We start from the raw sequence: 14,679 nt of genomic DNA, 5'->3' as shown, positions 1-14,679 counted from the left end.
ATTCATGTGCTTCCATTTTTCCTAATAGTCTCGTGTGTGGAATCTTGTTGAATGCATTCTGGAAGTCCTTAGCTATAGCATCCATAGACACTCCTTTACATATAAAACTTCAGTGACCTCACAAATTTCAACTGTTAGACATGGGGTACCCTTTACAAATCCACATTGGCTCCTTCTGATTGCCTTTATTTGTGCAAATACTCAGTCACTCTGTCCCTGACTTTCCCACAACAGACATTAGACTAACAGGCCTATAATTTCCTCTCTCCTATCCTTCTTAACTAATGGAGTGACTATGGCAATTTTCCAGTCCAAGGAAGCAATTCCTGAATCATGAGAGTTTGGAGGATCTTGACTCAGGCATCTATAATTTCCTCACTTATTTGTGTTAATACCCTGAGGTGGAAACAATCAGGTCCTGAGAATTTATATATCTTCAGTCTCATTATTTGCTCCATTACCATTTTTTAATCTAATTTCCTCCCTGACTTATTTTTAATTTCCCTGGTATGCCTGGTACTTCACCCTCTTCCCACATTGCCATATATCCCTTTTGTCTTTATGTGGTGGTGTATTCCTCTTTCCCTTATGTGAAGATATTTAGTTATTGTCATATTCTAATGTCCTTATGTGGAGGTATTATGAGATTGTTATATTATGCAGCAAGTTGTTTTGATTTGGAATGCATTGCCTGAAAGGACGGTGGAAGAAGGAATAGTAACTTTAAAAAGGGAAGTGGATAAACATTTGAAAAGGAAAGATTGAACAGACTGGGGCACTTTTCTCTAGAAAAGAGTAGGAGTGACCTGACACAGATGTTTAAAATTGTGTAAATGTTTGATAGGGTAGACTAGAGAAGATATTTCAACTTGCGGAGGTCAGATCTAGGGGCCATATATATAAGATCGTTATTAATAAATGCAGCGGGGAATTCAGGAGAAACTTCTTTACCCAGAGAGTGGTGAGAATGTAAAACTCGCTACCACAAAGAGTAGGTGAGCTGAGTAGCATAGATGCATTTAAGGGGAAGCTAGATGAAAGAGAAAGTAATAGATTATGTTGATCAGGTTAGATGAAGAATGGTGGGAGGAGGCTCATGTGGAGCATAAACACTGGACAGGACCTGTTGAGCTGAGTAGCCTGTTCCTGTGCTTTGAGGATTAGGAAAAATTGAAGCATCTGGTTGACTTAATTTAATGAAGAGTATTAATGAGGTGAAACATAATCCCTTAAATGCAGGGCATATGAGAAAGAAACTAATCGTAACTCACATACTAGGGACTCCTTCAGGAGATTGAAAGCGTGCCACCTTGACTACTTACACTAGCTTCATCAAGACTCTGTTAAGAAGTGCCCCAAGGAGCACCAATGTATCTTTATACCGAGCACAAAGGAAGGTAGTTCTGGTTGTTGGAAGCCAACCACCTCAGACCCCCGGAATGTTGCTGTAGAAGTTCCTCAGGGCAGTGTCCTTGGGCCAAACATCTTCAGCTGCTTGATCAGTAACCATCATCGGATCAGAATTGGGGCTGTTCACTGATGGTTGCGGAGTGTTCAATTTCATTCACTATTACTCAGATCACAGGTGAGACGAAGACCTAATAAGTGGCAAATAGCACTCAAGTCAAAGAACCATGATCAATTCTTACAGGAGAGTCTAACCACCTCACTTTGACATTCAATAGAACTATCATTGCCAAATCTTCCATTATCAACATTTTGTGGGTCACCATTGACCAGAAAGTGGACTGGATATGACTGCTGGAGCTGGTCAGAGATTGAGTATTTAATGGCGAGTAACTCACCTCCTTACTCTACAAAGCCTTTCTACTCCCTATAAAGCACAAATCAGGAGTGTGCTGGAATAATCTCCTTGCTGGTTAAGTGCAACTGCAAAAACACTCAAGAAGCCCAACACTACCCAGGACCAATGTTGACTCTAATTTCTTTTGGAGCATGCAGGCGATTTGTTTAATTGCAGCCTCTTTAAATCTTGTTGCGCAGTATAAGGGCCTGTGTACGTGGCCTGTTCAGAGACATTCAAGTTGCTGCACAGATTAGAGAAAATATTGCCTAGGACAAAACTCAGCCCATCCACCTTAAATACCCACTCTCTCCTCCACTGGCACCCTTTGGCTGCTGTGTGTACCACCTACAAGGTGCATTGCAGGAGCTTGCTATGTTCCTTTTGAAGACGCCTCCCAAACCTATCTGCCATCTGGAAGGACAAGGGTAGTAGCTCCATGGGAACACCACCACCACCAAATTCCAATGACTAGAAACCATTGCTGAACCCTTCCCATCCACCGCCAACATCCTGGGGATTACCATTGAGCAGAAAGTGAACTGGACCAGCCATATGAATACAGTAATTACAAGAGCAGATCAGAGGCTGGGAATTCTGTGGTGAGGAGCTCACCTTTTAACTCCCCAAAGCCTGTCCACCATCTATGAGGCATAAGTGAGGAGTGTGATGGAATACTCTCCACTTGCCTGGATGAGTGCAGCTCCAAAAATATTTGTAGCTCGACATCATCCAAGACAAAGCAGCCTGCTTGATTGGCATCCCCTCCACCACCGTAAACATTCAGTCCCTCCACCACCGGTGCAGAGTGGCTGAAGTGTGTACCATATACAAGATGCACTGCAGCAACTCACCAAGGTTCCTTCGACAGCACCTTCCAAACCCTCAATCTCTACCGCGTAGAAGAACAAAAGCAGCAGGTGCATGGGAACATCACCATTTGAAAGTAAGCCTTCAAGTCACAGACCATCCTGACTTGGAACTACATCACCATTCCTTCACAGTCGCTGAGTCAAAATCCTGGAACTTTCTCCCTCACCGCATGGACTGCAGCAGTTCAAAAAGGTGGCTCACCATCACCTCCTCAAGGACAACAAATGCTAGCCTTGCCATCGACACTCGCGTCCCACGAACAAATGAAAAAAACGCACATACCCTGCACGACTGTGTGTGGACGGAGATGATTGGGTGTTACATTTTCCAAACTCCTACCGTACCTCTGGCATAACTTCAGAGAAACAGCCTCATTACCATTTCTATTATTTGTTTGGGACATTTGCTGAAGGTATGGCTGGAATTTGGGAGAACCCTGTGAAAACTTTAGCCCAGTTTTGTGCCTTCGGTTTCCTTGGATTGACAGTTCAACTATCCAGTCCTACTTGTTGGCTCCAGTTTCGATTATTGCTGATCAGTGAGACCATTAGTGGTGTCTTTGTATTTAATGGGGAAAAAGCAATGGTTCAAAGCGGAGTGCTTTCCCGACAATACCCAATGGCAGCAGAAAACAATCTGTCTTTAATATTTCCTTCTCTGAGGGCATAGATTTGGTCTCGGGCACAGGTGCAAATGCTGCTTCAGCTACCTGATCCAAGTGAAAAATCATTTGAGAGCCTAAGCAAGGAGGTTTTTCAGCCATGGCTGGAGGAGATGCATCACATCCAACCCAATCCTGCCATTTCCTGCTGTCAGCATTTGTTGCCACCAGTTGGTGCTTTCTGATGTTGCCGCTCTCCCTGAAGACCATTGGTAGTGTTCCACTGCCATCCTGGCTCAAAGCAATGAACCTGACTCGCACCAGGTGATTGGAATTGGAGATAGGTCTGAGCCCCATCCTGACATCATTGCTCACTACATGGTGATGACGAAAGGTCACTGACCTGAAACGTTAACTCTGCTTTCTCTCCACAGATGCTGCCAGACCTGCTGAGTATCTCCAGCATTTCTTGTTTTTGTTGCTCACCACATGGTGTCTTGAGTAAAATGCAAATGATTGTGATCTGGCTGCTAAGTAGAATTTTTTTTTGTAGGATATTTGGAGCAATGCTTTGTTTAGGTTTAGCAAACCTCCATATGCCGTCAGTTTGTTTGGTGCATAAAATTGCGTGCTAGTACCTAAAAGCAGGGATTTATTGATACTTGTTTAAATGTTTTCTGTTGAAATGGCTTCTCTTAAACATATTGACTTAATTCTCACGTTTTACTTTATTTTCCAGGAAATAGATTGGGAAGCCTTGCTGGCGAAGAAAATGAAGCCACCTTTCGTTCCCACCATCAAAGATCGGGAGGATGTCAGCAATTTTGACGAGGAATTTACAGCAGAAGAGGCGATTCTGACCCCCCCGAGAGAGCCGCGGGTTCTCGCCGAGAAGGAGCAGATCATGTTCAAGGAGTTTGATTACGTCTCTAAATATTGTTAATGCTCAATGACTGGCTTGTTCAGCAATAATTCTAGTCACTGGTTTCATACTTCAAAAATGTTGAATCTTCAAAGCAGCATATGTATGTGGAACCATGCTCTGAAATGTGATGCAATTCCTCTCTGCCTTTTTTTTAAAAAAAGAAAAGCTTTTATTTATATATATATTTTTGACCAATCTTACCTTTTTATACTTTTAAAAGCCTTATCAAATTAAGATTCTGCAACCAGACTGACCTGCCTCAGCCTGCGTCACGTGATGGTCGCCTTGCTGTACCAAGGGGCTCGCTACCCATCCCCACCCCGGCTCGTGCATCATGTCACGCTGTCATTCTGCTGTATCGACAGCCTCCCTCCCTTGTCAGGTCACACTGGTGGTGAGGCAATTGCTGATTTCTGACCTGTGTGTCCAAGACACTCTGGTAACTTCAATCATGAATAGTCGAACTGAAGGGTTGATATTCCTATCGGGTACGTGTGCAGGCTGCAATTGTTGGACTGCTATGTCGAATTACTGTGGTGTTCAGATGTTAGTTCAAGGGCACAGGGTTTTTTAAGATGAGCAAAGACTCAGGATCAACATTCTTTAATCTTTTAATTTTGCTTTAGTATCTTATTTTCTCACTGTTTGTTCAGACTTCCTGTAAAGATCCCACTCCCAGTGAGTAATGTCTACAATTGTACAAGATGCACAGCCACTAAAGTCCCTCACATCATCTCACAATAACCCACATCCCATCACAATCCCCACACCACCCCAACTACCCCCACAGCCCCTTCCACACTCTTACCCTCACCAACCCACCCTCACACACTACCCCAAACCCTCTCTCCCCCCCAACCCCCCCAACTTCCCCCCACAACCCCCGCCACACACGCGCCCCCGCCCCGCAATCATTTCCCACAAACCCCACTCCCACTCCCCTCTGTTCCCTCTCCCCCCCAACATCTCTCACAACCCAGCTATTCATCTAATCAAGGTTCACAATTTTGTTGAAATACGTGTATGACAGCTGACTGAATCCTCTCCGGTGTGGTTGCAGCTTCCTTGGTTCACAGATCAGTGATCTTGCTGTTGTGATACTGCTGACTTTGTTTATATATGAATTTCCAAGCTTAAAGCAAAAGTAGTTGGATCTATCAGCATGGTAAGGGTTACCTGAACTGAAATGTTGTGCTGTGGTCTCTTAAATGTTTGAAATGATCATTAAATCAGAGGGAGCCAGTTGGGGGCTGGTATTGTTCAATTATCTGTAACCCCAGATAGACCCAGATGAATAATGCCCTTTCGGCCTTGGTGGGACTCCAATTCCACGTCCTTGTGACCTAACCAGTTACTCAGTTAAGGGCTATAAAAGATGGGCAACAAATGCTGGTCTTGTCAGTGATGACCACGACCCCAGAATGAATATACACAAAAAAAACAGCCTGATACTTGGGTTTCCAGACGTCTCTGCTATGGGGTCACATCCAATGTCCCATGACAAAAGTAAGATGAAGTCTTGCTTCTCACTTTAATAGTAACCATTCCTCCCTAGGGATACTCCTCATTTTCCCTAGATTGCTGCTGATGTTAACTCCAGCTGGATATTTTTCAATAATTATTCCAGATGCTACTTTGAAATGAGCCAATGGATGGTAGCTGGTGTATTTTGAAGGATTCTTAACCTCTTCTGTGAAATGTATACTCTGATGCTGGTCCCAAGACCAGCTACCTGTCTGTATCTTTCCAGCAAACCTAGCTACATCTTGTCATTGTAGAAAGTAGAATGCCTGAAGCTCAAATTTTACCAAATGGTAATGAAGGATAGAAAACATTGTTTTGAGTGAAGGGCCAAAGGCTGAACATGCTACTGAAATCCAGAAGGATCACTGAAGGTGTTAGAATACTCTTCACTCCAACAAGCAACAAGAACTTAGATTAAGGAAACTTGACTATTTTTTTATTGATAGAAAGGTGTATTTTTTGAGAAAGGAAAGAATCTTATTGGTATAAGTAACCTTTTCCTTGTCCAATGTCTAATTACCACTGATGTTCATTCTCTGAATAAGATGTTTTAGCCCAGTGTGGAGCCTGGAGCCTGTTTATTTAACCCTTCCCTGGAGCCAGCCTCACGACAAATTAGATACTTAATGTGATTATTTAAACTCTTTATCTCTGTGTGGGGCTGTACAGTTGCATCGTTAGGCACCCAAAGAGTGTGTACCTGCGTTTTGAGAACCCATGCCCACGGAGTGTGTACCAGGAGTTTCAGACCCATGCCCACAGGGTCTGTACCAGGAATGTCAGACCCGTACCCACGGGGTGTGCACCAGGAGTGTCAGACCCATGCCCACGGGGTGTGCACCAGGAGTGTCAGACCCATGCCCACGGGGTGTGCACCAGGAGTGTCAGACCCATGCCCACGGGGTGTGCACCAGGAGTGTCAGACCCATGCCCACGGGGTGTGCACCAGGAGTGTCAGATCGTACCCACGGGGTGTGCGCAGGAGTCTCAGACCCACGTCCATGGAGTGTGTGCCAAGAGCCTCAGACCTGTGCCCAAGAAGGGCATGTTTGGACTAATTTCTTCTAATTCATTTTGTTACTTTAAACTCCAGTCATTAGGCTGTAGCAAGCACAGAATCAGATCTTTAACAAGACATTGCACAACACAATCTAATATGTGTGCTAGTATTTTTGAAAATAGAGACATGTCGAAGCTTTTGTCTTGCACTTATCAGGGCAATCCACAAGAATACCAATGTAAGGGATAACAACTACTTTATATTGTATGAAAAGAGGGTGTTGGTTGGTTGGCAAGTGAACTCTGGTAGAGGTGTTGCCACGGAGAATGCACCAGTTTCCGGTGACTGACCGTTAACTGCCAAGCTTTGTTTGAAATTTAAACAAACACAAACATTGCACCTGTTTTAGCTGAACAAAATAAGTGACAGCTGGTTCATTCCTCAGGGCAATGCCTTGACCAATCAGGGTAAATTGGTGCATTCTCCATGGTAACGCCTCTACCACTCTCTTCTCATACAGTATAAAGTTGTTTTCCCTTACATTGGTATTCTTGTGGATTGTCCTGATGAGTGCAAGATGAAAAGCTTCAACAGCATGTTTCTATTTTCAGCAATACTCAAGTTCTGTATGACCAAACAACTATATGTGTGCTTGTCTTAATAAGCTCATAATTCTCTGAGATCTCAGGTACATCAGACTCCATGATTCAGTATAACTCCAACATATCGCTTTAGGGGCGGCACAGTGGTGCAGTGGTTAGCACTGCAGCCTCACAGCTTCAGCGACCCGGGTTCAATTCTGGGTACTGCCTGTGTGGAGTTTGCAAGTTCTCCCTGTGTCAGCGTGGGTTTTCTCCGGGTGCTCCGGTTTCCTCCCACAAGCCAAAAGACTTGCAGGTTGGTAGGTAAATTGGCCATTATAAATTGCCCCTAGTATAGGTAGGTGGTAGGGAAATATAGGGACAGGTGGGGATGTGATAGGAATATGGGATTAGTATATATGGGTGGTTGATGGTCGGCACAGACTCGGTGGGCCGAAGGGCCTGTTTCAGTGCTGTATGACTAAATATAGCATTTCACACAAAAGTCTTATACCAATTCTCCCTTTGATCTCTACATTTCATCCGTACTCTCACTAAATCACAATACATCATTGGACACATTAAAATGACATCAGAATAACAACATGGAGTCTAGAAAATGTACGAAGCTCATTTCAATCTTATCATTCTGTTACCATGGTTATATGTTCCACTTTCATCCACCTATCCCTGAGCAGGGGCCCTAACAACTCCACTGCCTGTGGACGTCTCGGGAGAGACCAAGGCTAAGGGAGTAAACCCTAACAGAAAACCTGGAGCAGAACCTCGAAGGTGGTCATGTGCCACCTTTGGTATGGTTCCGGCAGTTCCTGCAGCCATACCCGTGCCAGGTGTCGTGCTCTGCACTCCTTTGGACCCCACCAGGAAGGCAGAGATGGGGGTTTTGATGCTTGAGCAACTTACAACCTCCATACATCCGCCCAGGAATGCGCCATGGAGAGGTGACTCCATAGTCTCCTCACAGCGACCAAAACAACATGGAAGGCAGCAGAGTCAGCAAAGAGGAGTTCCCTGATGAGGACTTTCCGTACTTTGGTCTTCACTCTTAGACGAGCGAAGGTTGAACAACCTGCCACCTGATCTTGTGTGGAGGAAAATTCCTTCTTCTGGAGACTTGAACGCATGTGAGAGCAGCAGGGAGAAGAAGATCCCAAACAGTGTAGGTGCGAGAATACAGCCCTGTTTTACGCCTCTCGGGATAGGAAAGGGTCTGATGAGGCGCCGTTATGCTGAATTGTGCCTTTCATATTGTCATGGAATGAGGTGATGATACTTAGTAGCTTTGGTGGACCCTTTTCCTATCCTGAGTGGCGTGAAACAGGGCTGTGTTCTTGCACCTACACTGTTTGGGATCTTCTTCTCCCTGCTGCTCCCACATGCATTCAAGTCTTCAGAAGACTGGTTATAAGTCCAGCTCAATTGGCGTAGAGATTGGGTACCACGGGTTGCCTTTGTCGGTGGGAAAGGTCATCGCATCTCACTGGACAGCTACTGCCCGCCTCAACCCGGGAGCCCCCAGTCACTACGGTTCTGTCGCACCACAGTCCACCTGCTTCAGTGGGTGCTTGGAGCTCAGGGCCATTGCCCGAAAAGTGGACTGCAACACCGCACCAAACAGCACGACAAAAAAAGGTACCAGCCCTTCGTTTTGCAAGCTGGAAAGTCAGAGCTATGTGTCGTGGCCTGTCAGAAGACCAACGATTCTCTGGAGCGGATCTGTAAGAGAGCAAGACTACACCTTCTACTGGCAGGGTAGGGATCCTGAAGAACCAAGACAGCATGGAGTGGGTTTCGCCATCAGAAACTCTGCTCAGCATGATAGAGCCACCTTCAAATGGCTCGAAACGCATACTGTCCAGCTCACCACCTCTGGTCCAGTACACCTACTCAGCATCTATGTTCCAATACTCTGCTCCCCACCTGAAGCTAAAGACCAGTTCTATGAAGAACTCCATAACATCATCAGTAGCATCCCCAATGCCGAATATCTGTTCCTGCTGGGGGACTTTAATGCCAGGGTTGGGGCCGACCATGACTCATGACCCTCCTGCCTTGGGCGCTATGGCATTGGAAGGATGAATGAGAATGGACAGAGACTGCTGGAGTTGTGTACCTATCATAACCTCTGCATCACCAACTCATTCTTTCATACTAAACCCTGTCACCAGGTTTCTTGGAGGCACCCAAGATCACGTCGTTGGCACTAGCTGGACCTCATCGTCACAAGGCAAGCCTCTTTAAACAACGTTCAAATCACATGCAGCTTCCACAGTGCGGATTGCGACACCGACCACTCCATTGTGTCTACCCAGAGGCACAGTGTGGCTTTCAAGCAGAGAGATCCACCATTGATATACTGTTCTCCCTTCACCAGCTACAGGAGAAATGCCGCGAACAGATGCCCCTCTACGTTGCTTTCATTGATCTCACCAAAGCCTTTAACCTCGTCAGCAGACGTGGTTGCTTCAGACTACTAGAAAACATCGGATGTCCACCAAAGTTACTAAGTCTCATCACCTCATTCCATGACAATATGAAAGGCACAATTCAGCATAACGGCACCTCATCAGACCCTTTTCCTATCCTGAGTGGCGTAAAACAGGGCTGTATTCTCGCACCTACACTGTTTGGGATCATCTCTCTCCTGCTCTCACATGCGTTCAAGTCTTCAGAAGAAGGAATTTTCCTCCACACAAGATTAGGTTTTTCAACCTTGCCCGTCTAAGAGCGAAGACCAAAGAATGGAAAGTCCTCATCAGGGAACTCCTCTTTGCTGACAATGCTGCATTAACATCTCACACAGAAGAGTGTGTGTGCAGAGACCCATCGCCAGGATTGCGGCTGCCTGCAACGAATTTGGCCTAACCATCAGCCTCAAGAAAACGAACATCATGGGACAGGACGTCAGAAATGCTCCATCCATCAATATCGGTGACCACGCTCTGGAAGTGGTTCAAGAGTTCACCTACCTAGGCTTAACTATCACCAGTAACTTGTCTATCGATGCAGAAATCAACAAGAGCATGGGAAAGGCTTCCACTGCTCTGTCCAGACTTGTCAAGAGAGTGTGGGAAAATGGTGCACTGACACAGAACACAAAAGTCCAAGTGTATCAAGCCTGTGTTCTCAGCAGCGAGGCCTGGACAACGTATGCCATTCCATCTTCACTCCTCTGGAGAATCCTTGGCATCAGGTGGCAGGACCGTATCTCCAACACAGAAGACCTCAAGGCGGCCAACATTCCCAGCATATACACCCTACTGAGCCAGCAGCACTTGAGATGGCTTGGCCATGTGAGCCACATGGAAGATGGCAGGATCCCCAATGACACATTGTACAGCGAGCTCGTCACTGGTATCAGATCCACTGGCCGTCCATATCTCCGCTTTAAAGACATTTGCAAACATGACATGAAGTTCTGTGACATTGATCACAAGTTGTGGGAGTCAGTTGCCAGTGATCGCCAGAGCTAGCGGGCAGCCATAAAGGCGGGGCTAAAGTGTGGCGAGTCGAAGAGACTTAGCAGTTGGCAGGAAAAAAGACAAGCGCAAGGGGAGAGCCAACTGTGTAACAGCCCCGACAACCAACTTTATTTGCAGCACCTGTGGAAGAGTCTGTCACTCTTGAATTGACCTTTATAGCCACTCCAGGCGTTGCTTCACAGATCACTGACCACATCCAGGCACTTACCCATTGTCTCTCGAGACAAGGAGGCCAAAGAAGAAGAAGATAATCCACTTTAGCTCTTCCAGTGACTTTGTTAGTCTAAACACAGTGACCAGACTAACATCTCCCAGGACATCAAAACATGGATAAATGACCTTCAAACACCTATGCTGCATCCTTGCCTTGGGCCTGCTGCACAAAGTATTCCTCTTCAGCAGAAAGCTGTTTTAACTCCTTGTGCTAAGCCCACAAACAACCCAAGACATTGAGGTATGTTGGTAGTTTGAACTCTCATTCCCACACTCACCCCTATCTCTGTCCTTTTCACCAGGAGTTATCTGGGTAACATTTGTATGGTTATTTTAGCCTGTTCAATACCATTGTCCAGTTATTGTCCATGTTTTTGCACACGCCATCCATAGTAAGTCAAAATTATCAGCAACTGAAACAGCACCAGTATGAACACTCAGTGTGTTCATCGCACCAGTAGCTTTCAGGCTCCATCTGAACAACAACTCCCCCAGCTCACATGTCCAAACTGGTTCATTGTGGTATGAACCTTTCTCAATTTCAGCAGCATGATGGTTTATGTCCGCAACAATCGCTTGATGTGAGCACTCAAGTCTCTGAAACCTTTCACTCCATTTCTGTATCTCCTTCCTCCAAATAGCAACACAATTAGAATCAAAGTAGGGTTACTACAAAGTTCAATCATCAGGATGCCATTTTAAAGTGCGCTGGCCTGTGATCAGGATGATATAGATGGGCTGGTAAGATGGGCAGAGCAGTGGAAAATGGAATTTAATCTCGAGAAGTGTGAGGTGATGCATTTTGGGAGGACTAACAAGGCAAGGGAATATACAATGGATGGTAGGACCCTAGGAAGTACAGAAAGGTCAGAGGGACCTTGGTGTACTTGTTCATAGATTACTGAAGGCAGCACAGGTAGCTAAGTTTATTAGGAAGGCATCTGGGATACTTGCCTTTACTAGCCGAGGCATAGAATATAAGAGCAGGGAGGTTATGATGGAGCTGTATAAAACGCTAGTTAGACCACAGCTGGAGTACTGCGTACAGTTCTGGCACCACGCTATAGGAAGGATGTGAATGCACTGGAGAGGGTGCAGAGGAGATTCACCAGGATGTTGCCTGGGCTGGAGAATTTCAGTTATGAAGAGAAACTGAAAAGGCTAGGGTTGTTTTCCTTAGAGCAGAGAAGGCTGAGGGGGGACATGATTGAGGTATACAAAATTATGAGGGGCATATTTAGGAAGAAACTTTTTCCCTTAGCGGAGGGGTCAATAACCAGGGGGCATAGATTTAAGGTAAGGGGCTGGAGGTTTAGAGGGGAGTTGAAAAAAAATTTCACTCAGGGTGGTTGGAATCTGGAACGCATTGCCTGAAGAGGTGGTAGAGGCAGGAACCCTCACAACATTTAAGAAGTATTTAGATGAGCACTTGAAACACCATAGCATACAGGGCTACAGGCCAAGTGCTGGAAAATAGGATTCGAGTAGGTAGCTGCTTGATGGCCGGCACAGACAGGATGGGCCGATAGGGTTGATGGAATTTAGTTTTAGATTTAAAACTAACCCAGATATCAATAAATATCAGGCCATGTCACACTGTCTCTTGCAGCATTCAAGTAAACTTTAAAGCTGTAAACACTGAACAGTTCAATCCAATTATAGGATGTCTTGAGAATATTATACAGCAGCAGAACTCCCTCTTTTTTTCTGGTCACAAATTCCAGGACTACCCAGATAGTTAAACAGTCACCTCAAATCACTGACTCCTTGAAATGGGTCAGAAATGTAAAAATGCAAGTCTGGAACTAGAGACACTTACAATTTACAGCAATCAGAATTTCTCCGTGGCCACAATGAAAGTCAGGTTTTCACAATTTAACCTCAGTAATTGCAATTTAGTTCAGACTAATACTTTATTAACCAAGCACAATAAAGCTTAAAAAAGAAGGCAAAGCCACAGCCAATGACACAAATATTCACAAATGCTTTCCAAAAAAATTACTTTTTTTCTTTCTTCAGGTATAATTGTAAAAACACTGAATAAAACTGAAGTGTTAGCATTCACAGTTAAATAGACCCTGGAGCATTCCATCACAGAATGAGTTAAAGAGGGTAGAACATCCCCTAGCTTGTGAGCTCCGAAACATCCACATCAACATCTTTAACTTGTTACCCCAAATTTCCCCAACTCTGTCTTAAATTGAAATGAACACATTCAACAATCATATCCACACTTCCATACTTCCATGTGACTTAGAAATATTGATCCCTGTAATGGGTTATCAACTCGAATTGCCAAACTTTGTGTCATCGTCCTTGGTCTCAAGCCCAAGGAACATAGTTTCAACTAGTTCAAAACCAAAAACAGGATTCAAGTTTCTCAAAAATAATGCACATGCATGCATACAGAAAGCACATAATCAACTTAAAACAGCACACACCTATCGGTACAATGGGCTGAATTTTACCCTCGTCGGATGAGAGCTGTAGTGGTGAACCCACTTTAAGGCACAGAAAGAGGCCACTTGGCCCATTGTGTCTGTGCTGGCTGAAAAACGATCCACCTATTCTAATCCCACCTTCCAGCATTTGGTCCATAGCCCTGCATCTTATGGCACTTGAGGTGCATATCCCGATTCCTTTTGAATGAGCTGAGTTTCTCTGCCTCAATTACCCTTTCAGACAGTGAGTTCCAGACCATCACCACCCTCTGGGTGAAATTTCTTTTCCTCATCTTCACTTCTAACAATTACTTTAAATCTATGCCCCCTCGTCACTGACCCTTCTGCTAAGGTGACGAGACCCTTCACCTCCACTCTATCCAGGCCCCTCAACATTTTGTACATTTCAATCAGATCTCCCCTCAGCCTTCTCTGTTCCAAGGAGAACCGCCCAGCCTATCCAATCTTTCCTCATAGCTGCATTTTTCCAGTCCTGGCAACATCCTCGTCCCTCTCTAGTGCAATTACGTCCTTTCTGTAATGAGGTGACCAGAACTGCACACAGTACTCAAGTTGTGGTCTAACCAATGAGTTATACAGTTCCAGCATAACCTTCCTGCTCTTATATTCTATACCTCGGCTAATAAAGGAAAGGATTCCATAGGCCTTCTTAACCACCTTATTGGCCTGTCCTGCTACCTTCAGGGATCTGTGGATATTCACTCCAAGATCCCTCACTTCCTCTACACTTTTCAGTATTTTCCCATTAATCGTGTATTCCTTTGCCTTGTTTGACCTCCCCAAATGCAGCACCTCATGTCGCACCAGATTGAATTCTATTTGCCACTTTTCAACCTATCTGACCAGACCATCAATATCTTCCTGCAGCCTACAGCAATCCTCCTCGCTATCTACCACACGGCCAATTTTTGTGTCGTCTGCAAACATCCTGATCATGCCCCCTACATTTCTGTCAAAATCTTAATATGCACCACAAAAAGCAGGGGACCCAGTACTGAGCCCTGTGTAATGTCACTGGAGACAGCCCTCCAGTCGCTGAAACACCCGTCAACAATTACCCTTTGTTTCCTGCCACTGAGCCAATTTTGTATCCACCTTGCTGCATTTCTCTGGATCCCATGGGATTTTATTTTTTGAATCAGTCTGCCATTTGGGACTTTGTCTAAAGCCTTACTAAAATCCATGTAGACCAT

The 14,679-nt window shown here is 45.0% G+C and overlaps 1 protein-coding gene across 1 annotated transcript in view; it reads left to right on the top strand.

Annotated features, from left to right (window-relative positions):
- pkn1a (protein kinase N1a) overlaps positions 1-6,288 on the top strand; it is a 242,454-nt gene extending 236,166 nt beyond the window's left edge. Inside the window, exon 22 of the mRNA XM_068020838.1 lies at positions 4,018-6,288. Coding sequence (XP_067876939.1) covers positions 4,018-4,221 — 204 coding nt within the window. The 3' untranslated portion in view covers positions 4,222-6,288. The remainder of the gene's footprint in view (positions 1-4,017) is intronic.
- Positions 6,289-14,679: the final 8,391 nt, after the last annotated feature.

This window comes from Heterodontus francisci, chromosome 43, assembly GCF_036365525.1.
Source record: "Heterodontus francisci isolate sHetFra1 chromosome 43, sHetFra1.hap1, whole genome shotgun sequence".
NCBI classification, from domain to species: domain Eukaryota; kingdom Metazoa; phylum Chordata; class Chondrichthyes; order Heterodontiformes; family Heterodontidae; genus Heterodontus; species Heterodontus francisci.
This window is presented reverse-complemented; position numbering and strand designations above follow the sequence as displayed.